General features: G+C 42.4%; 1 protein-coding gene across 7 annotated transcripts in view; it reads right to left on the bottom strand.

Moving 5' to 3' along the window:
* GRIP1 (glutamate receptor interacting protein 1) overlaps positions 1-21657 on the bottom strand; it is a 1198832-nt gene that overhangs the window by 211893 nt on the left and 965282 nt on the right. For all 7 annotated transcript variants that reach the window (XM_086919026.1, XM_086919023.1, XM_086919024.1 and 4 more), the window contains exon 5: positions 6568-6651. In XM_086919026.1, the coding sequence (XP_086775152.1) occupies positions 6568-6651 (84 nt within the window). The remainder of the gene's footprint in view (positions 1-6567; positions 6652-21657) is intronic.

Here is a 21657-nt window from a genome sequence, read left to right as displayed (position 1 = left end):
GATTCTGGGGGAAAAAATGCTGCAATCTTCCACCTGATCAGAACAGATGAAAAGTGTCAGAAAAGGAACTAGTGGGGGTTAGTCTTCTGGGTTGTAAGGATAGGGGGTTAGGGTTGTGCCAATTTGGGGGAGCATCATCTTCTCTCCCTGTGGTGCTGCAAATGTCAGGCTGCTGCTCTTCATCCCCTGCACATGTCCCTGCAGCACTTCCACAGGACCCGGGTTTAAACCCAGTGATACGGAGCCTGGTGTCGCTGGGCCCAGAATTACTAGACCCAGCGATGTAGACTACTCCCAATGGTCCAAAGTGGTATCCCATCTGGAGCTACCACTCCGGATGGGAGACTGAAACTTGTAATGAGGGCCTCAGAGTTGTGAGAAGCAGACATGTTTAGGGGTTATGCTGAATTATCCTTGCCACACTGAGCACGAGGAGGCGTTACACACAGAAGGCATGCGATGTTTTTATTTGCAAGAGGTAGTTATACTTGATAGGATGCATGAGTGCAAAATGAGGGAAAACAGATAGGTGGAGGCAGTGAATGGTGTTCTACAAGCAGTACACAGCTGACACTGATTGCCTTAGATGGGAATTATAGAAGAAATGTTATTTGCGTATTAGGAGGGAGAGGATGTGGTACAGCGGCCATAGTCGCAGACTCAGGAGCTGGGGATCCAGACTCGAGTCTCGGCGCAACACCCTGTGATTCTGGGCCAATCACTTACTCTCACCGTGCCCATGGACAGCACCTGGATACCCTCATGGGTGATAAGTCGGGCTATATAAATCTACAACCTATACCTGTATATATTATTTAGCAATGATGGATGCATGCTAGATGTAATGGCTCTAAAGTGAATTCAGAGTGTGAGTGGATGTGTGGTAAGGAAGAGGATGACATGCATGGTGATGTAAAAAAGTTAAAAAAATGAACTTGTGCTAAGTTGTGAAAGTTTGTGAGAAAGATTTAGTGTGCACAATCCATATTCGTGGCCAAGGAACTTCTTGATTATAAACTGGCACAGCTTGTTAGCAAGGACAACAAAGTTTTCCTTGTTTTGAGGGATGACGAAAGGAGAAATAGGAGATAGTGAACCCTTAATAAGGGAAGTCATGAAACAGTCACACAGGTGAAAAATAACAGTGAAGCCGAAAAGTAGGTATATACGGTTTGGAGTGGTGGTATTGTGATTTCAGAGATTGAGGATTCTAATGTCGGGGAGATCCTACATTTACAAGCAGCAAAATGTTCTACAGTCTGGTGGAATAAAACAGTGACATGACTTTTGTATTTTTAAACAGCAAAATGGTGGGTGTCTGTACAATCCATTTCTAACCATGTACTAAATACATTTTATTTCACATGGACTGCAAAGGGGAAAGAGTTACTGTGATCTGGAGAGCAAGATCGTGTGATGGAATGAATCTGAACTGGGTTTGAGGAGTGATGACTTTGGCAGCCGGATCGTGCTACCTATATGTTAAAGATGCTCATTGCTACTGTGGGTTTTGTTTATAATAAACTTAGTCGAACGTATGGGGCTTACTATGCAATATTTAAAAATGCATCTATGGTTTTACACAGCGTTAGTGCTGCAGACACTATATCATATATATGTGCATATTAAATATGAGCAATATCCAGTGTGTAGTTATAGTTAAGACAGAGTTTCCATTGAGCAGCTGTTCCTCATTTTGTTAATACCATTGGCTCAATTTAATAAGTCTGCACAAAACTCTCCCAACAATAGTTATTTTGTTTGTGTTCAGCATGGCAAGTTCCACTCAAGCCTGTGAAGACGAGGACGTGGAAATAAAGAGGCCTGGGATTATAAAAAGAAGGTATTTCCCATTATATTGCCCATTGGAATCTTTGCTCTGCACAATGAACGAAAATTGCATTTGGCATTACACTTGAGCTTGACTCAAAGAAGTGCTTTTGCTTGTTTTGTTGTAAAGCCATTCAATAGTTTTTGAGAGACTTGCATAATAAAATGTTTGGGGTGGCCTTGGACAGGATAACAGTTAGCAAAAACTTAACCATTAGTCAGTAGACAAACCTAAAAAATTATTTTTCAGACTAGCCATGGACCTAAATGTAATCCCCGCCCCACTGGCTGGGGGATTGTTTTTGCTGTTGCAATTGCCATTACAGGATGGCGGGATCACTCCTGAAAAAAATTGAGAAGAGGGAGAATGCTCACAAGAGCATCATCTGACCCAGTGGAACATGTTGGGGAGTCCGAAATGAAACCTCCCATTTGCTTAAAAAACTATTAAAAAAAATTGTGCTGTGGGTTTTTACGGACCTTGAGCCAGTGCTTGTGAACCTAGAATTCACTGAAAAAAACAATGGTTACAGGGACGTTACAGTTCAGCTCAGATTTTGTTTGTACAAAACCATAGATATTCAGCAGTTTTAGTTACCTAAATTAACTATAACTTAGGCCCCCGCAATACACTGCTTATGATCTCACACTTTACATCAATCATGACATGCGAGTGACATCACTGACACTAATGATATCATGGAGTGTGTAAAAGTGTTTCGTAAACGTTTCTGGGACTTAAATATATATAGTAAGCTACTGTATAAGTTAAATTACCTTTTTAAAAAAAATACTATTAAGGATTTATACAATTTCTAAGATATATCTTCTGAGTGGCTGTGTGACTACCTGCATCTGTGTGTGAACGGGTACCTGATTGGCTGTATGATTGTGTGAGTGGGTTTGTGAGTCGTTGTATGGGTGAATAAGTTGGTGTGTGAGTATATGTATGGGTGAGTGACTGGCTGTGTGAGTGGCTGTATTGGTGAGTGTAGGAGTGTGACTGGATGGGTAGTTAAGTGCCTGTGTCAAAGGCAATATGGGTGTGTGAGTGTGTGCGAGTGAGTGGCTGTATGGGTGATTGAGTGGCTGTGTGAGTGGCTACATGGGCAAGTGACTGAGTGTGCAAGTGGGTATATGGGCGAGTGAGTGGCTGTTTGAGTGGGCGTATGGATAGGTGAGTGAGTGTGTCAGTGGATGCATTACGCAGTCAGTGTCTATGTAAGTGGCTGTATGGGCGGGTGTGTGAGTGGGTGTATGGATGTGTGAATGGGTATGTAAGTGGTTGTGTGGGTGAGTAAATGGGTGTGCGAGTAGTTTTAAGGGGGAGTGAGTGTGTGTCTGAATGGCTGTATGGGTGAGCAAGTGCCTGTGTGAGTGGCTGTATGGGTGATTGAGCGGGTGTGTAAGTGATTGTGTGGGTGTGTGAGTGGGTGTGTTAGGAGTTGTATGGGTGAGAGAATGGCTATGTTGAGAGGCTGGATCGGTGAGCAACAAGCTGTATGAGTGGCTGAATAAGTGGGCGTGTGAGTAGCTTTAATTGTGAATGTGTGGCGGTGTGAGTTGTATGTGAGTGGTTGTGTCGGTAGCTGTATGTGTGAGTGGCTGTATGGGTAGGTGAGTGGTTGTGTGGGTGTATACAACGTTGTATGGGGGTGTGAGTGGATATGTGAGTGGTTCTGTGGATGATGTCATCAGTGATGTCATTTGAGATGTCATCAGTGATGTCACTTATCATGTCATAAGTGATGTATTATGTGAGGTCATAAGCAGTGCATTTGGGGCCATAAATTATAGTTAGGTAACTATTACCTGCTGAATTTCTATGGTTTTGTATGAGTGAAATCTGAGCCTAACCATAACATCCCTATAACCTTTAATGTTTTCTGTGATTTTCTAAGGTTTTTAAAATTGTATTTCCCAACTATAACGTTCCTGTAGCCTTTGTTTCTTTTTGTGAATTTCGAAGGTTTTTAAAATGTTATTTCTTAACAATAACATTTCAGAGTGGGTATGTGAGTGGCTGTATAGGTCGGTGAGTGGGTGTGTGAGTTGCTGTAGGGGTCTGTGACTGGGTTTGTGAGTGGCTATGTGGGTGTGTGAGGTGGATTTGTGAGTGGCAGTATGCATTTTTGAGTGGGTATGTGAATGGCTGTATGGGTCTCAGTAGCTGTGTGATTGTGTGAGTGGGTTTAGGGAGTGGCTGTGTGGGTCTGTGAGTGGGTGTGTGAGTGGCTGTATGGGTGTGTGAGAGGCTGTATGGGTGTGCGAGTGGCTGCATGGGTGTGTGAGTGGCTGCATGGGTGTGTGAGTGGCTGCATGGGTGTGTGAGTGGCTGCATGGGTGTGTGAGGGGCTGCATGGGGTTGTACAATCGGTGGGAAAAGGGTGCAGGGCCTCCAATGAGCTATCAGCAATCCAGCTTTGTGGTATTTACTGGTGGTAACAGAGGGGTTCTTGGCCGCCAAGGACCCTCAGCATCCAAGGGGACTTCATCCCCCAAGTAGTGCACAAGGAGGTGTGTTTGTAGAGTAGTGGACAGAGGGGGTGGGGTCTCCAACGAGATTTCAGTAATATTGCTGTGTGGGACTTACTGGTGATAACAGGAGGCCTTCTTGGCCCCAAAGATGCCAAAACATTTCTAATAGGCACATTCCTCTCCTAAATCTTGCCCTGAAATTACCTCAGCGATTTTGTCCTGCTTCCGTTTACTACTTCTCATTGGTCTATCCGTATGCTATCCACCTGGCACATCCGGGCATTCCACCCTTGGAGCTGGGACCTCCTGTTTCTCATAAATGGCTTTTCTTGTGTTTATCCCAAATTTATCCACCCCCCCTCTAAGTCTCTTGTATACAACTTGTGAATCCTGTAATGCGCTCTGATACCCTAACAGGTCAAGTTTACTTGTGTTTATCCCAAATGTATCCACCCCGCTAAATCTCTTGTATACAACTTGTGAATCCTGTAAAAGCACTCTGATACCCTAACAGGTGAAGTTCACGCTCTATAAAACACAAATAAATAAAAAAAAAGATTAAAAGAAAATGGACCCTAAGCAACCATGGGGACTTCATGCTCCAACGAGTAGAGTGACAGGAGGCGTTTGCAGAGTAGTGGTCAAAAGGAGTGGGGCCTCCAACGAGCTCTCAGCAATCATACTGTGTGAGACTTACCGGTGATAACAGGAGGTTCTTGGCCGCCAAGGACCCTCAGCATCCAAGGGGACTTCATTACCAAACGAGAAGTGTGCCAGGAGGCATATTTGCAGATTGTTTGATAAAGGAGGCAGGCTCTTCGACGAGCTTTCAGGAATACTGCTGGTGTTAATAGAAGAGGTTCTTGGACCCCAAGGACCCTCAGCATCCGAGGGGACTTCATCCCCCAATGAGTATTAATACCAGTTACAGGGGGGGTGGGTGTCAAAGCCCCCATGGTCCCTGCATTGCTCCTACACACAGAGAGCAGCTAAATATGCAGCTCCCTGTGTGCGGGAGCAATCCTTTCATCTGTTTCCCTGCCAGTTTGAAAATGGGCGGGGAAACAGATGAAAAGCTCCCAGCTGTTGGGAACATTTTTCCTGCTCTCTTCAACTAAGAGTGGACTTACTGTTTGCTGACACTTGGCAGGAGCTGTCATTGCCCCTGCCAAGTGACAGCAAACAACTATGTCCCGGGGGTGGGTACCCCAGGACATAGAGAGCTGGCCCTGGGTATTGGTGGTCCTTAGGGTTATTAATGGCTCCAGGAGGTGGGCCGTGTTACCCCCCGCCAATATGGTAATAAAGTCCCGGGGAGGTGGTGGCCCTTAAGTGCTGTGCCTCCCTCCTATTTTAAAGCATGCCCCCGGGACCTGGCCCACCCTGGGGCTTAAATAAAAAGAAGCAGTAAAATTGTGTTTGTTTTTAAAAAATGTTTTTCACATAATTTGCGAATATTCGTGATTTTGTAGCAAAGCAAAACAAAAATGCTTTTAGGTCAGTGAGGGGTCGCTGGGGGACCCCAACACCAGGACTAGGGGGTTAGGGTATTCCTACCCTGCCCCCTTTTCTTTATTTAAAAAAAAACGCTTGGGACTTGGCTGAGTCCGAGTCCCAAAATGGCTGCCAACACTTCCTGGCTTAAAAAAATGCAAGAGTGGGGTATAGGAGTGCCCAGGAATTCTAAATGCGATAGAAGACCCTTGGAATCAGGTACGATTTACCAGAATGTAAAGCAATACCTAGGGATAGCATAGCATTGTATCATTACATGTTGCCTAACGGCAAACAATATGAAAGAGAATTATTTGTTCATGTAATTTTATTATTTCTGCAGCACCATAGCCTTTCCAAATGACAATCAAAACAAAAGACAGGCACCATGTACAAAGCACGCAGCAAGAAGTCAGTAGAAAAGCAGAATAATTTGATTAAAAAAAACATGCATGAAGGGAGTCTAAGACCGTTGGATAAAACAATCCCATGTTGACACACAGCAAGTCAACGTAGCAATGCAAGACAACTGGATACAGGTTCTTTAAGTTAGACCCAATAAAATGGGAGCTAAGAATGGGCTGCCAAACCCAATCACATGACGTAAGCTTACACATTACAAAGAGCAAACATAAAGCAGTGTACAATTTTCTAACACAAGACCCCACAGCATGATTTAATAGGAATAAGCAGTAGGAATATTTGCAATGGAAGATCTAATACATAACTGCGTACATGTCTCCTTACTTCTTAGTCAAAACGTACCTCGTATTACGAATCCAAAAGTGTTTCCTTCTTTATGTAACGTGACTTCCACGGTTTTAAAAATGACACCTGAGCCTTGCACAGCTGAGGAAGAAAAGCACAGGTGTTTGTAAAGCAGGCAATTTCTTTTTAAACATTTTACTTAATTTTTGACAATGTTAACAATCATATAATTGAACACGAAAAACATTAAAAAGCAGCGTCAGTATCACAACGTTTTGGTGGAAGCAATAAAGGTATGTGGCAGAACCCTCACTGCAAGAGCTAATACATTTGTTACAGTTACACCCCTGTCCCCATTAAAAAACTCTTTTCAATTAAACAAATACGAGATGGCTACCAAGAGGTGAGCTTTCAGCAGGCAAGGGAAGATTAACTTTTAATGAGAGAGCTGAGCAGTTGGTTTGGTCAACGTTTGTTTGCAAAGTACTGTCGTATAAAAAGTAACAGAAAAAAAATCAAAATACTGGAGCAAAAGCAAAGATATAGGATATCACAAAACTACATTGAAACCAATATTTTCAATATTTATAAATGTCATGGGTTACTTTTCACTGAGGAACCTCTGAACAGAATTTAAAAAGAATAATGAAGTGTCAGAATGTACACAGAAAAACTTGGCAAGGCCTAATTTAATTTATAAAGAATTTAGCTATTTGGCCATCTGTAGAAGCCCAGGAAAAAGGTTTATGGGAGTCCAGGAAAAGTGTCATGCTAAAGTCTACTTCAGATGCCAGCTGAGTGAGTGTGGCATATACCCCTTCCCCCAGCACAAAAAAAAGCTGATGTGCTTTTTATGCAATATCTGGAATACAGGTGATAAAACAAAAACAACACTTAAAAAGTCTGCTCTTTAGTCATACCCTAGCAAATATATCGCCGTTGCTGTGCAATTACAGACAAGGTGGAAGTGGTGGGAAGCAACACAGCGAAGAAGTCAGGGGGCAAATACTTTTTTTTTTTTTAAGTTTCAGGGGGCAAATACTTGTGAGAAAGCAGCACAAAAGAGAGAGAGAGAGCTTTAAAGCACATGAGCTCTTTTAAAGGAAAAGGAAAAAAATAGTTCCATAAAAGTGAGCAGTGGAAAGGGAGAAGCCAGCTAATCAGAGAAATGATAAACATGCTCCAGCGGAGAGACAAATGCAAGATGGGCAAGCTGGAGAAGGGCAATCCACTGAATAAGCAGCAAGCAAACGAGAGTGACATCAAAGCCAGCCAATGGTAAGCTCTTAGGAAGCCCACAATAGGTCTTATCCCGAAAATTGGCATTGTGAGCAGACGATGGAGCATTGCATCAAGCAGGTCATGGGAGTTTGTACTATCGCTGTTGCCTCCTTCCATACTGCCACCACTATCCCAACACAATACCTACAAATACCCCTGCTGAGCGGTGTTACTTCTACTCACATGGAAAGTTACTGAATAGCACAACAATGGGAATTAATGGTAAAAAGCGCAGATACCTCTGTTTTGCTTCCCTTTGGACGCTTAATTGTATCAAAGATTTGGGTCTCCATTGGTGGTACAAATTAAGGCGCTCTCCTTCCTTACACGGGGAGGAGAGATGATGCAGCTTACATGTCATATGCCAAGGAGGAATAGGATCAATGCTTGTGTAGAGTTATAACATAACATAACATAACATAACATAACATAACATAACATAACATAACATAACATAACATAACATAACATGTGTATTTGTAAAGCACACATATCACCCAAAGGTCTCAAGGCACTGAATAATAGATGTATATTGTTACCCAACTCAATGGTACTCATTTTATCGACCTCAGATTGATGAAAAGCTGAGTGGATTAGAACCTGTGACCATGAGGTCGAACACAGGCCCCTATAGTGGATGCATTAGTCCACTGTGCCACCAGACCTGGTGGAACATAACTCTGCACAAACTACACAAATGCAATGCTGCTTAGTTATAGCTTACAAAATGTAATGAACATTTACTATCAACATCCGGTGTGCATTGATGCCAGTGCAGACAACTCTGGATAAAGATCAGGAAATATGTAAATATAAAAACTCAAGTGCAAAGTTAGGGGGAAAACGCCTTACAGCAGTAATCCAGATTAGCATATGCAAATTAGAATAGTGTATGTAGCATCCAATGACCAACAAAGTAACTGAGATTCAAAACGGCAAAGGAGCAAATGCCTCAAAACAGCCTACTTGTTTCAATCTGGCATATGTCAGAAACGTTGCTAAGGTTTACATGTTTATGCAGAAGTCAAAATGCTATTTATGCATCAAAAAGTGCTATACCACACTAAAGTTGATGCAAGTCACTGCTAAAGAATTCTCACAGTAGCGAAGAGAAGATGAAGTTATTTAACTTTGGGAATTTTCTATGTCTGAGCAGAGTTCAGAAGGGACAAGCAAGAAAGGGGAGACGTAAATTGAACATACAGAAACACTCATAGAAATCACACTGGGTGCAACACAAACCTCTCCACTAAAATATAATAATTATGTGTCAAGATAGAACTGCTAACCCTATCTAAAGAGTATGTTACTATTATGTGCTTAAAATCCAAGTATAGTTCAAGTATAGCAAACAGTAAATATGTTTGCTCCAAAAACTGTCATTAGTTGAGCATGACAAATATTTTACAGAGAGTGACTGGCACATATCAAAATATCAGATGAGGCATTGTTTCATTATTTCTAGAACGATTGATTCATACCAATGCTCGCCATCATCCATGTAGTTTGCTTTAATGTTGGCCACAGTTAGAAAAAGAGTCTGCAGCATATTAATTAACAAAATACCCAACACCCGAGACGTTTTAAGAAATGGATAGAGTTGGCAATATCCTGGGGCCCCACTGTCCAAGAGGCCCACTGAGAAAGTGAACTTTGACCTCTATCTATTTTATTTCTCTATCTGAACGTCTGTCCGTTTCTGCTTACTTCTATCTCTGCCTCTCTACTCAGTGCCATCTTTAGGATTATTGGATTCACAGGTACAACATATTTCAACTGGTTTTGAGTGACCCTGTTAGAGTTTATTGTATAATTTAGTATTGATTGTCATCATGCAAGCTTGAGATAGTAGGAAATAGGTAATGCAATTCGAAAAGTTGTTCCATACAGGAGCTCCAAAATATGTCTTTCCCGGGGCCTCAGCAACTCTTTAAAATGAGTCGGTTCAATAAAACACGTTAATAGCATGTAATGTTGCAGATTTTTATTATTATGAATTATTAAGCTGTGCACCTTGGTACAAAATCATGATTAAAATAAAATAATACTTTGTTAAAAAAACGAGAAAGGACTCCTTGACAGCCCGCCTCGAAGCCAACGCTAACTACAGCAAAGAACTCTTCGGCATCGTCAAAGAGTCCTCCAACCCTCAGACTTTTGAAAACACCACCCACCCCTCCCAGTCGCTCTGCGACACCTTTGCAGACTACTTCTTCAGAAAAATATCATCTATCTACAAACACTTTGACCTCGAACCACCCATCTCCAGCACACACAAACTACCGGACCTCACCAACTCCATCTCAACACCAAGAATCAAAGCATGGGACCCTCTCACCACTCAAACCACCAGCACCATCATGAGCTCCATCAACTCAGGAGCCCCCTGAGACCCCTGTCTCCACCACATGTTCAACCTGGGAAACAACACCATCAGCAAAGAGCTCCCCTCAATCCTCAACAAATCGGCATCCTTCCCAATGAAAACGAAACACACAGAAATCAAACCCCTCCTCAAAAAACCCAGAGGAACTTAAAAACTACCGACCAATCTCACTCCTGCACTTCCCAGCAAAAGTTCTGGAAAAAGCTACCAATCGCTAACTCATCATCCACCTGGACATCAACAACCTCCAGGACCCCTCCTAATGAGGGTTACGCTCAAAACACATCACGTAGACCACCCTAATAGCGGTCACTGATGACATCAAAGCCCTCCTAGCCCAGGGGGACACTGCAGCCCTGATCCTCATCGACCTATGCAATGTTCTGTATGGAGTCCCACCACACCGTGCTAAAAAAACTCCACCAGATGAAATCACAAGGGGACGCCCTAAACTGGATTGCATTTTTCCTTGCCGGAAGAACTCAGAGCGTCCGTCTCTCATCCTACACCTTGGGCCCAAAGATCATCATCTGCGGCATCCCGCAGGGATCCTAATTAAGCCCCGCGTGTTCAACGCAAACATTGCCCCTCTGGCCACCCTAGTCAGAGCCCATGGCATGAACATCATTTCATACACTGATATTCAGCTCATACTCTTCCTATCCGCCGACCCCGTTCATACCAAAAATAATTTCCACAGATGTATGACCAGCGTCGTAAACTGGATGCAGAATAAGTGCCTCAAGCTCAACACTGACTAAACAGAGATGCTCATTTTCCTGAGAAACACCAACCCCTGGAACGACACCTGGTTGCCAGCTGACCTGGCCCCCATCCGCACACCTGCAAAACACGCCAGGAACCTCTGCATCATACTTGACAGCAGGTTCAAGCTCCGCCTCCCTCTCCCGCGCTCACACCCCGCACTTCTACCGAACGAGAAGTGGTAGCCGCTCTTTCTCCTACCTGGCTGCAAAAACCTGGAACAGCCTCCCCCTCTGGACCTCACCCAACCTGCAGGAATTCAGACACAGACTAAAGACCTGGCTGTTCGACTAACAGTGACCAGCAGTGGCCCCCCAGCGCTGGGAAACCCCCGCAGGTGGTAAGCAGCGCTTTACGAATCCTGATTGATTGATTGTCAAATAATATTTGGAATTTAGCAACCAACACAACTTCTTCTAACAGATTATTTTAAATAGATATAACAATACTACACTATTTATATACAGTAGTCTCGGTTGCGGTACATGCAATCATTCATAACTCGTTTAGTTGAGAAGGCCGTAGAATTTCTCTAATGCTGTCTCAAAAAATGTATTCTGTTTCTTTCTATGAAAGCTATTCTATCCGTTGTTGCTATTTTAGAGCATTAATTTATTCACTTGTTTATGTTAACATTTCCATTACCCTGCTATTTTCTTGCTAGTAATGTTTTTCCTACCACAACTGCTTTTGTTATTGGTAGTTCGAGAATTTTTGCATACCTAGGTTGGCAATAAAATTCAAAATTACCAATTTTGGATCCCCTTTAATGACATTACCCAGGATCAAATTTGGTTTATTGGAGGCATTTTTACTAAGCTTTATCAGATCTTGGAACAATGATGTTGCATATTTTTGAAAAGTTTTAGTGCTGCGTCCATCATCCCTTGTGTTTGCTTTGTTTGCTCTAAGTCGGCAGGGTATGCCCAGACGTGGGCCCTTTGCTCACTTTGCCATTGGATTCAAACTAGCCAGGCTGATGAGGGGTGTTACCCCAAAACCATTCCCAGGATGCTTGTTTTTGGTCCACGGAAGACCTGGCTTTGCAGCTCAGGCTGGACTGTTCCAATGAGTAACAGGGTCAAGTCTGATTTGCACTTGGCTGGGTCTGAACTGGGGTGGCGAAGTGAGCAAAATAATGATGATGGATTTAACCCAGATCTAATAGTGACTGGGTGTGAGTTTCAGAGCTCAGTCATCATCTTTTTGTGTTTGCATATTTTTTTAACTCACCAACTTCCCAGCCAAAATTACAACATCGCAAACGACTTCAATTTCCTAATTCTTGATGGAGTCCAATAAAGCCTACAACAGATTTTAGCTGCGACAATCTGCTCATCATATCAGTTTTACCTAGTGAGATTTCATCAAATCCGTGACCATCTAACTTGAAAATGCAATGATATTTGAAAGATTTTTGTTCCAAAAACATGATGTAGTTTAATTGGGAGAGGCCACTGTGGTGATCTCAGACTGCACATTGTGCAACAGTATCTAGGACAGCCAAATCCCACCAAGAAAATTTTTTTTCAGCATAAGTTTTCCCCGCTAAGTACCTACCAAGCCAATCTAACGGAAACTTCACTGGTCACCAACCATTACCTGCTTATACTTCAACAAATTGTGCACCAGAAAAAGCTTCTACGTGCTGAAGTGTTTGTTCCATCGGTCAACATCTAACACATATGCATTGTCTTGGATTCCAGTCCATAAAAATAAAAATGACATTTTTCTTGAAAGGTTTTTTACCACTAAAAAAGTTTAAAGCACCATTTTAGACTAAGGTTCTGCTGTCAGCTTATTTCATTCAGTATGCTCATACATATGTGTCATCATATATAAGTGGTATTTATTTTCCATTATGCACATCATATTTGCAATGCCCTTTACTTATTCAGGAAATTAATTTTAGACTTTCATCCCGCTTGTCAATTACCAAACCTTCAACAATTCTTGACGGGTTAAACCTAGAACTCATTCAATCAACCATAGAGAGACTAGTGTACTGTAGAAAGCATCTGGCCCACCTCTGTGAGGAGCTGTTGGTGGGTGTTGTGGAAGCTTGAATTAATAGAATGAATTGGTCGATTTCCAAAGGTACTTTTATCCATAGAAGTAAATTTACATCCAAAAATGGCTAGATTTATATCTGCTAGGTATTCACAAAGATGACTACAAGGTTTAAATCATTTAACACCAGTGTACTCTACAATTGTTTAGAATTACCCATGTGTAAACTACATATAAGGGGTGAGAGGTGGTTGTTACAAGGCATGGTTTGCCTTGGGAGTTGGTAGATCACTTCAAAAAAGTCTCAATGTTTGGACATTCATAAGTTTCTCTCTCACTTGTGTAATGACATCTGAGGTGGCCCATCTGTGTAGTACGTGGATGTGCCCCTCCACACCAAGTTAGGCCTTCTTAAAAACAGCACAAGAGAGGGTGACAGAAGACTTTTTAAAAATAAATGCAGCAAGTGCAGTGAGAAGAGGCAGTTATGAATATTACATCTATTTCCTTCAGCGTATTTCCCTTCTTGAGTTACATGTGCTAAACAACCAAACGTGAGTGCGTGCAATTGATGTAATGCACATTTAATGTATACTATTCTGTTTTGAAATGTGATAATCAAGTTTGCTTTGACATATTTGCAGTATTTGATCTAAACACTGATTTTTCTGTTTTACATCATTTAATTATTAATTTCTGAAGAATTTCTAGAAGGTTGATAACTACATGTCTTGTTTAATGTCATTCAAAAAAAATCAGTCTTGCAGAATGAAAATAATTGAAAAGGGCATCAGGTAATTCGCTAATTGCTTATTCTTGGGGTTTCAACATCAATAAATTAATGTTGTAAAAGCAGAGCACAAAGAGTGAGAATCTTCACATCAGTTAGAATCTAGAAGGGAATCTTCACATCAAGTGGGTACAGGTTTTGCAGAATCATATCACTGCATCTAACTGAAGGCTCCCGGGAAGGGAGACACTTAGGCTTTGCTAGCTAAAGTTATCAGTGCAGCTGACCTTGAGCGACAAGATCATGGACAACCCACAGGGATATACCCAACTACCCCTTCAATACCTGGGTAAAGGTCAAAAATAGAAGTACAAAACAATTGGTATTAAAGGAATAAATACAACAAATTTAGCTTGAGTCGAGTACTTTTAATTACTCTCTCTTGAATAACTATTATTCATCATGAATATATCTTATTTTTTGAAATGGCGGTGGTGTTCCTCAACAGTGAAAATAAACCACTTAATACAATAATTCACACATATACAAAATCAATACACAAATAGACATATAACATAACCCACAATATATATATATATATATATATATATATATATATATATATATATATATATATATATATACAGATAAGTGTCCCCTTAAAACAATCCAGGAGAACCACTTAGAGTGAATCTGGCTAATGTGCCTAAGATTGGCAGTGTAGTCAGTGAATCTAACTCTACTAAGGCACAAAATGATACAATGAATCAATATTTTATACAGATTCCTCCAATTGACTGTCGCCGTGTCCACGTTTCAGCCTTTTCGTTGTTGGCCTCTTCAGGACAGGATTAAACACACAAGTTCTGGAGCCAGAGCCAAAGAACCGCACTCGGCCACGCTTCGGGCGCTCTCGCCCTTAGCACAATATAACTTATTTCCACTAAGGTAGTACCCTCCTATACATCCATTCTGCGTCAGTACCTTTCTTCGTTTATTAAATATTACGGAAAATGCCCATCCAATTGACGAAAATTTCTTAGGAGGGAAAGCTCCGGACACCTTCGTATCCGCCCGACATGCAAAACAACTGCAGTTGTTTAACCCTGTCCTGAAGAGGCCAACAACGAAAAGGCTGAAACGTGGACACGTCGACAGTCAATTGGAGGAATATGTAAAAATTATTGATTCATTGTATCATTTTATGCCTTAGTAGAGTTAGATTCACTGACTACACTGCCAATCTTAGGCACATTAGCCAGATTCACTAAGTGGTTCTCCTGGATTGTTTTAAGGGGACACTTATCTGTATATATATATATTGTTGTGGGTTATGTTATATGTCCTTGAGCGACAGGATAGCAGGCCTTGCTACTAAAACGAACATAAGTCCTTTTGTTCAAAGAGGAATGCAGGTGTGAACAATCTGAAACTCAAGACAGGTTTTCTTTCCTGCCGTGCTAGAATTGGCTTAGTGCTTAGAAGTATCAGAATGGGGTAGAATTCCAATAAACATGCCTGCCATCATGTTGGAGGTTTTTGCTTTTACGTACGCTCTCAGTAAACGTTGCTGCAATTTCAATTTTATTTGCCTTTATTCTGGCTACAATTCATATTGTATGCACTAGTTTTGGATATTGTCTAAAATAAATCTTTAAAAAGATGAATTTTTTTTGCGATCTTCAGTATGTTATGCACTAATTAAAGAGGCTTTGTGGTTCCGATAACTATATCTGTAATGTTTGATGGGATTTATTATTATCAGAAGCAGATTTCACTCAAATATTGGTCAGTGGGTTGTGAGGTGGTTGCAGTCCAACTAGTTTTCTCACTTGTGTTAGCACAATGACTACGTTTTTAGTGCACAGGTTCTAATAAAACAACATCTGTGATTCTAGAAAATGTATTAATGCCAGGTGGATGCCTAATAGGACAGGGGCCTTGGAAAGCCTAATCCTATTGCCCCAAATGAAACGAAGGGCTGTTTGTTATGCCCCTGCCCTACCCTAGAAAATTTCAGAGATTTGTATTTGAAACAGACTAGGGTAAATTCCCTTCAAATTCCCTTCATGGGTAGAAAGGAACAGAACACCACCAAACTTTGCTGGGTGTGAGTGAAGTGGTTTCTCCACTGGAAAAAAATGTTTTCTTTGTGGAGGGCAAAAAAAGAAAGTCTGCACAGTGGAGCTCCCCTTTCCCATACAGAATTGTACTGAGTATACATTTATGTATTGGGAAAAAGCCTACCACTAAAAAAGTCACATGACTTTCCCACCTGCAACTGGCACACCTTTCCATGCATACTCTTAGAAAGGCTTGTGAATTGGAAACAAGTTCAAATGTTTATTCAAGCAGAGGTGTGAATCTCCAAACGGACTTCTACACTTACTTTAGTGGAACGAGCATTAAACCTATCTGCTTTGCCACTGTTACCTGCCGATTCACTTTTTATACACATAATGCACAGATGAAAACCATTTGATTCAACAATGGAATCTATTGAGGTACTGCATGCAGGAACTTCAAACATGGCCAATATAATAAATTCAAAATAATTAACTTTAACAGCATTACTTATACAAAAAAGTGACACAAACGCTCGATCAGGATTTGGCACAAAAGGTTTATGTGGCTTGTTAAGACTCGCCTGAGACAGTACATGCTCTGCCACTTGCGAGACATTTTGTTAGCTAAAGGAGGCTTAAAGTTCGACTGTTGCTGACCACTGGTTGGCGTCATCATCACTCTTACTTGCTTGCTCCCGTTTGGTCAGTGCATGCAAGCTTCACTTACTGTTTGTGCGTCTTTCCCTCCCATGGAGCATGGCCCAAGTACTGATTCATTTCTATATGAATGTCGTTCCGCTGCTTGCACTTTCTAACCAGGGCTACTTTTTTCTTCTACCTGCAAAGCTCATGAAGAGAGCAGGTGTTTGCAGACCATCTTCCATGTTCCTGTCACATGTCGTTGCTTGCCCCGTCCCCCCGACATAGTTTTCCCATTGTCTTTGCTTGCTCTGTTTCCCTCACCCTCCTGCATTATTTGACCCGTTCCCTCACTCCCATATTTGTCTGCCCAATTCCCCTCCTCTTCTGCATTGCCATATCATTGTCACTTGCCTTGTCCCTCTTCTGCATTATTGATTGACCCATTCCCCGCCCTCCCCCTTCTTCACTATCCCATTGGTACCACCACCTCCCTGTGGTTGCTTGCCACATATCCTCACCCCCTCCCTGTTGTTCCTACCCCACCCCTCCTCGTCATTGCTTACCTGCACTGCTACCCCTCACAACCCTCCCCCTTTGTTGTGTTGCCTGTCACCCCAAACCCATCCCACTATTGTTGCTTACCCCTTACCCTGCCATATAAAAGGCCTGGTCATAGCACTTTTTCACCTCTAATTTTTAGCCATGCTGCACAGCAGCTGCATTACTCTACAACATGATTAAAACATATTGACAAAGCCAATTGCTCTCACATAGGTGAGACGTACTGGCTTTGCCAATGTTTGTTTTCTATCGTTTGAGCCACAAATTTAAGTACTGACATCATGCTGGTTTGACCTATTAAGGAGCTTGAAAAAATCTTAGGCTTTTTTTGTCCATCAGTGCAGACGATGATCATACGGGCCTTTATAATCTCGGGCCTAGATTATTTTACCAGTCTGTAACTGGGCCCGACTATTTATGTTAAAAAGAGACTGCAAATAATCCAGAATGCTGCAGCAAGGCTGCTATGCCAGGTGTCTAGAACTTGTTTACAATAGCTCCCTGTGGAGAAGTGGATCTCATTCAAGGTGCTATGTTTGGCTCATCAAATGCTTAATAAGGCCAGTGTACCAGCTTGTTCCCTTGTTTCAGCATTCTCTCTCTATCAGGGTTTTAAGATTAGCAAACCTCAATTTGGCACCAATTCCACGCTTTAAGCTGACTAGACAGCGTGGCAGGTCTTTTTGTGTCTTGACACCCACGCTATGGAACAAACTGCTTACTCAGTTAAGAAACGTATCTATCCTGTGCTGGGAAGCCCTTGTCTGGGCAACCATGTGTGGTATAAATCACTGCAACATAACATAACATTCTTGTTTCTTTACTTCTCTCCTCTATCCATCAAGGACACAACAGCAATAGTGAAGACAGTCCACTTAGGTTCTCCCATAGACCCCTACCCCCACCATATCTACAACGTGGGAAGAGCCACGATCAGCACCATACTTACTTTCATCATCAACATCTCCCTCAAGACAGCCACATTCCCAGACAGCTGGTAACACACCAAAATCACTGCCCTCCTCAAAGAACCCTCAGTCATTCCTGAAGTACTCAGCAACTACCAACCCATCTTGCTGCTCACCTTCCCAGCCAAAGTCATTGAGAAGACCATCAACACACAGCTCTCTGACCACCTAGAATGCCACAAACTTCAGGTTAACTCGTAATCAGGATTCCGAAACCACCACAGGATTGAACCAGCTCTCTTTGCTGCCACAGCCGACAGTCGCACTATCCTCGACTGTGGACAGACCGCCGCCCTCTTCCTCCTCCTTGATCTCTCGGCCCCTTTTGACACAGTCTCCCTACACACATTCATCACCAGACTACACACAGCAGGATTACAAGGACCAGCACTCAAATGGATGGCTTCCTTCCTCTTCAGAAGAACACAAGTCAGGCTTATGCTGTTCACATCAGAACCTAAGAACCGCATATGCAGAGTCCCACAGGGATCATCACTCACCCCCACAACTTTTCAACATGTATATGACTCCTCTTGGCAAACATCATCAGATCCCATGGAATCAACATTATCTCCTAAGCCGGCATCCAGCTTATTTTTTCCTTCTTAAACAACAATGTCACCACCAAGACAAATTTCAAACAATGCATGACCAGCGTGGCCAACTGGATGACACACAACTGCCTCAAGCTCAACACCAACAAAACTGAAGTGCTGATCTTTGGGAATAATAAATCTTGGGGCTCCACCTGGTGAACTGCTGATCTTGGACCACACCGACCCCAACTAACCACACGAGGAACCTAGGCCTCATCCTTGACACCAACCTCACCATGAAGTTTTGGGTCAACGCTTTCACCTTGTCATGCATCCACATCCTCCTACTTAAAATCTTCAAGTGGCTCCGACTGGACACCAGACGTATCATCATAAAGGTTCAAGTCACAAACAGAGTGGACTTCGGCCTCTCAATCAATCTCCTTCACAGGCTTCAAACCATCCAAAACGCAGCCGTCAGACTCATCCTCGACCTGCACCACCACACCACTCCTCAGAGAGCCCCACTGGCTCCCCATCCAGATGTGCTCCCAGTTCAAAAATCTCATACACATATTCTGTTAACTACACAACATGGACCCACATACCTCAATCACTGGCTTCACTTCCACCAACCCACCAGACAAATTCGCTCTGCATCACTGTCACTCGCACACACACTCTACAGCCACAGAAGCAGAACAGGAGGTCAATCTTTCTCCTACCAATCTGCCAAATCCTGGAACGATCTCCCAAAACACATCAGGACCTCCTCCTCACTTCAATTCCACAAGAAGCTGAAGACCTGATTATTCAATTCGTTTTCTTGCTGGACCATGGTGACCGCCTGTATTTAGACCCATCCTCACCACACACCTACACTCACCCACTCAGGGCCTGGATACGCTCATGGGTGACAAGAAGTGCTCTACAAATCCACCTTACATTATTTTGCATCCTTTACAGGATTTGGTGCTAAGATTACTCACTGCACATTATTGCATATGCAATTTCCTCCAGGTATAACTTAGAGGGAATTGCTCATCAGAAGCATGTGGTAGTTAAATATGGTGCGCAAAATCAGTCACATAAAACGTTTTGCGCATTATTCTGCAATATTTCCCCCATGAGTAATAACTGGGACATATAGGAAACGTGCAAACAGTATTTAATGTCCTTGGTTTCTTTATTACCGTGTCATTTGGACTGAGACAGCTACAGGGGACGCCATAAACAAGTACATTGAGCACTGATTTGCACATAAAAAACGATGTGCTACTTACTACCACACATTACGTGGTCACAACGTATGCAGCATATGAAATGAAATTGAAACTCGCACATTATTCAGAAATACACCTTATTTCATTGTGTTTCTCTTAAAGAAAATAGATTTATGTGGTAGCAGGAATAGAAAAACGGCAGTCAGTGTATTCTGCAGCAGATTTAGCATGAAGCATTACTACGGATAATTTAAATAAATATGTGGTTAAGATGAGGTTCAGTATTGCTTAGCAGGCGAAGACAAAAAGACTATAAGATCCACCTTTTCACTTGAGGCGACCTGCCAAGGCATTAGTCCAGCCATGGCTTGCCTACCACTATAACCTGGGCGGCGTCTCTGACGTACGGAAGAATTCATAATCTGCATTTTACAGTACTGGGAGAGTGGCAGGCGTATAAGTGAGGTTGTTTAATATGATTATTCCTCGCTGTGTTCTCAGAAAGGTACACTCGACATGCCAGCTGCTTTCCATTTTTTTCTTTTTGACGCAGCTGGTTGGGGCTGTCACTCTTCTCTGCTTTGCCTATCTCGGTACATTTTATAAACATGAATTAATGAGAGCAAGTGCCTTGGGAGTGAAGTGAAACGACTGGCGGACCTTCAACGCGGTCCCTTATGAACATCTGTCCACATCCTGCAGCCAGAACACGATATCATTTGGCATAAACGCAGATAAAAAAATAAAATAAAAAAACTGAAATTCTGCCGCCAAGGGGCGGCGATGATTATTATTAAATGGAAAACAAAAGGGAAAGAATTGGGAAATGTGACAGCTCCCTGAGAGGAAACCCACACGTTTGCTTTCTGACTGCAACAAACATGTAGGCTAATGACGCGAGCACCATGTTGGGGAAAATAAACTTGGCAGTCTGCTGACTGACATCAACCTCGCCGCCATTTAACGAGAAGCCAGACCAAAGAAAGGCTCAGATGCCAACGCGAGCGAGAGGAACTCGTCTGCCCTTTCTGTGCCAGCGGCATCTGTCCATCAGAGGGAGGCATCTGTGCACTATTCAGATGATCTGGGTTACTTGGCTTTTAACAAGCATTGGAAAAGCCAACAGGTTTCGTCTATGCCAGATCTAGTAAAAGTACAAATAAGAAAAGGGCTATGATGCGGCCAGCAAGTAACAAGTGAAAATGGCGCTTTTGTTTTACCGTTGTCACACCTCCACCAATCGAGGGTCAGATGGACAAACTGCATGCCATTTTCAAGAGTACGCTGAAAAGACTGACAGCAATGTTTCTTCGATTTTTTTCTCACCCTTTGTACAAAGAAGTAGATGGATATCTTTGTTTTGAATGAGCGGTGGTCAATTCCCTCTTGCTGCCTCTGCGGATTCAGAATAATACCAGCTATTGAATTCTTGATAAACCATCACAGATGGCTTGAACTCTTCCAACTCCATCTTCTGACCCACCTCTCCTCGACATTTACCTCAGAACGGACCGAAGTGGAAGCAAGTGCCTAAAATAAGAAATGCTGTCTACGACAAAGTTCTCGTGTGATGTAGACAGAAAATCCATCTTAAACATTGCCCCGCTCAAACCAACGGGCAAAACTCGGTCTACACACTGGCACCACCACTGTCTTTCTTGGATATGCCAGTAGCAGTGCCCACAGGAATACTTTAACTGCTTACAACGGTATGAAATGATATATGATATTGAACAGATTCATATCATTTGTCTATTTATAGGGGTTGTCATACTGCTTTCAGAAATAACAGCAGCCATCCGGCACCTCTCACTTCTACGCAAAAGGAACCAAACACAGACTGCAGAGCACTGTCTGAAAAAATCTAAACACAGGAAGACAAATAAAAAAAGCAATGTTTAAAGTAAAAACAAACAAAAACAGCCCTATGAAGTGGCAAGTGTTGACCATGTCATGATGCTTTTTTCTTGTTAAAGTTG

This window comes from Lissotriton vulgaris, chromosome 1_1 (genome assembly GCF_964263255.1).
Source record: "Lissotriton vulgaris chromosome 1_1, aLisVul1.2, whole genome shotgun sequence".
NCBI lineage: Eukaryota > Metazoa > Chordata > Amphibia > Caudata > Salamandridae > Lissotriton > Lissotriton vulgaris.
The sequence above is the reverse complement of the archived record's forward strand: the minus strand, read 5'-3'. Positions and strand labels throughout refer to the sequence as shown.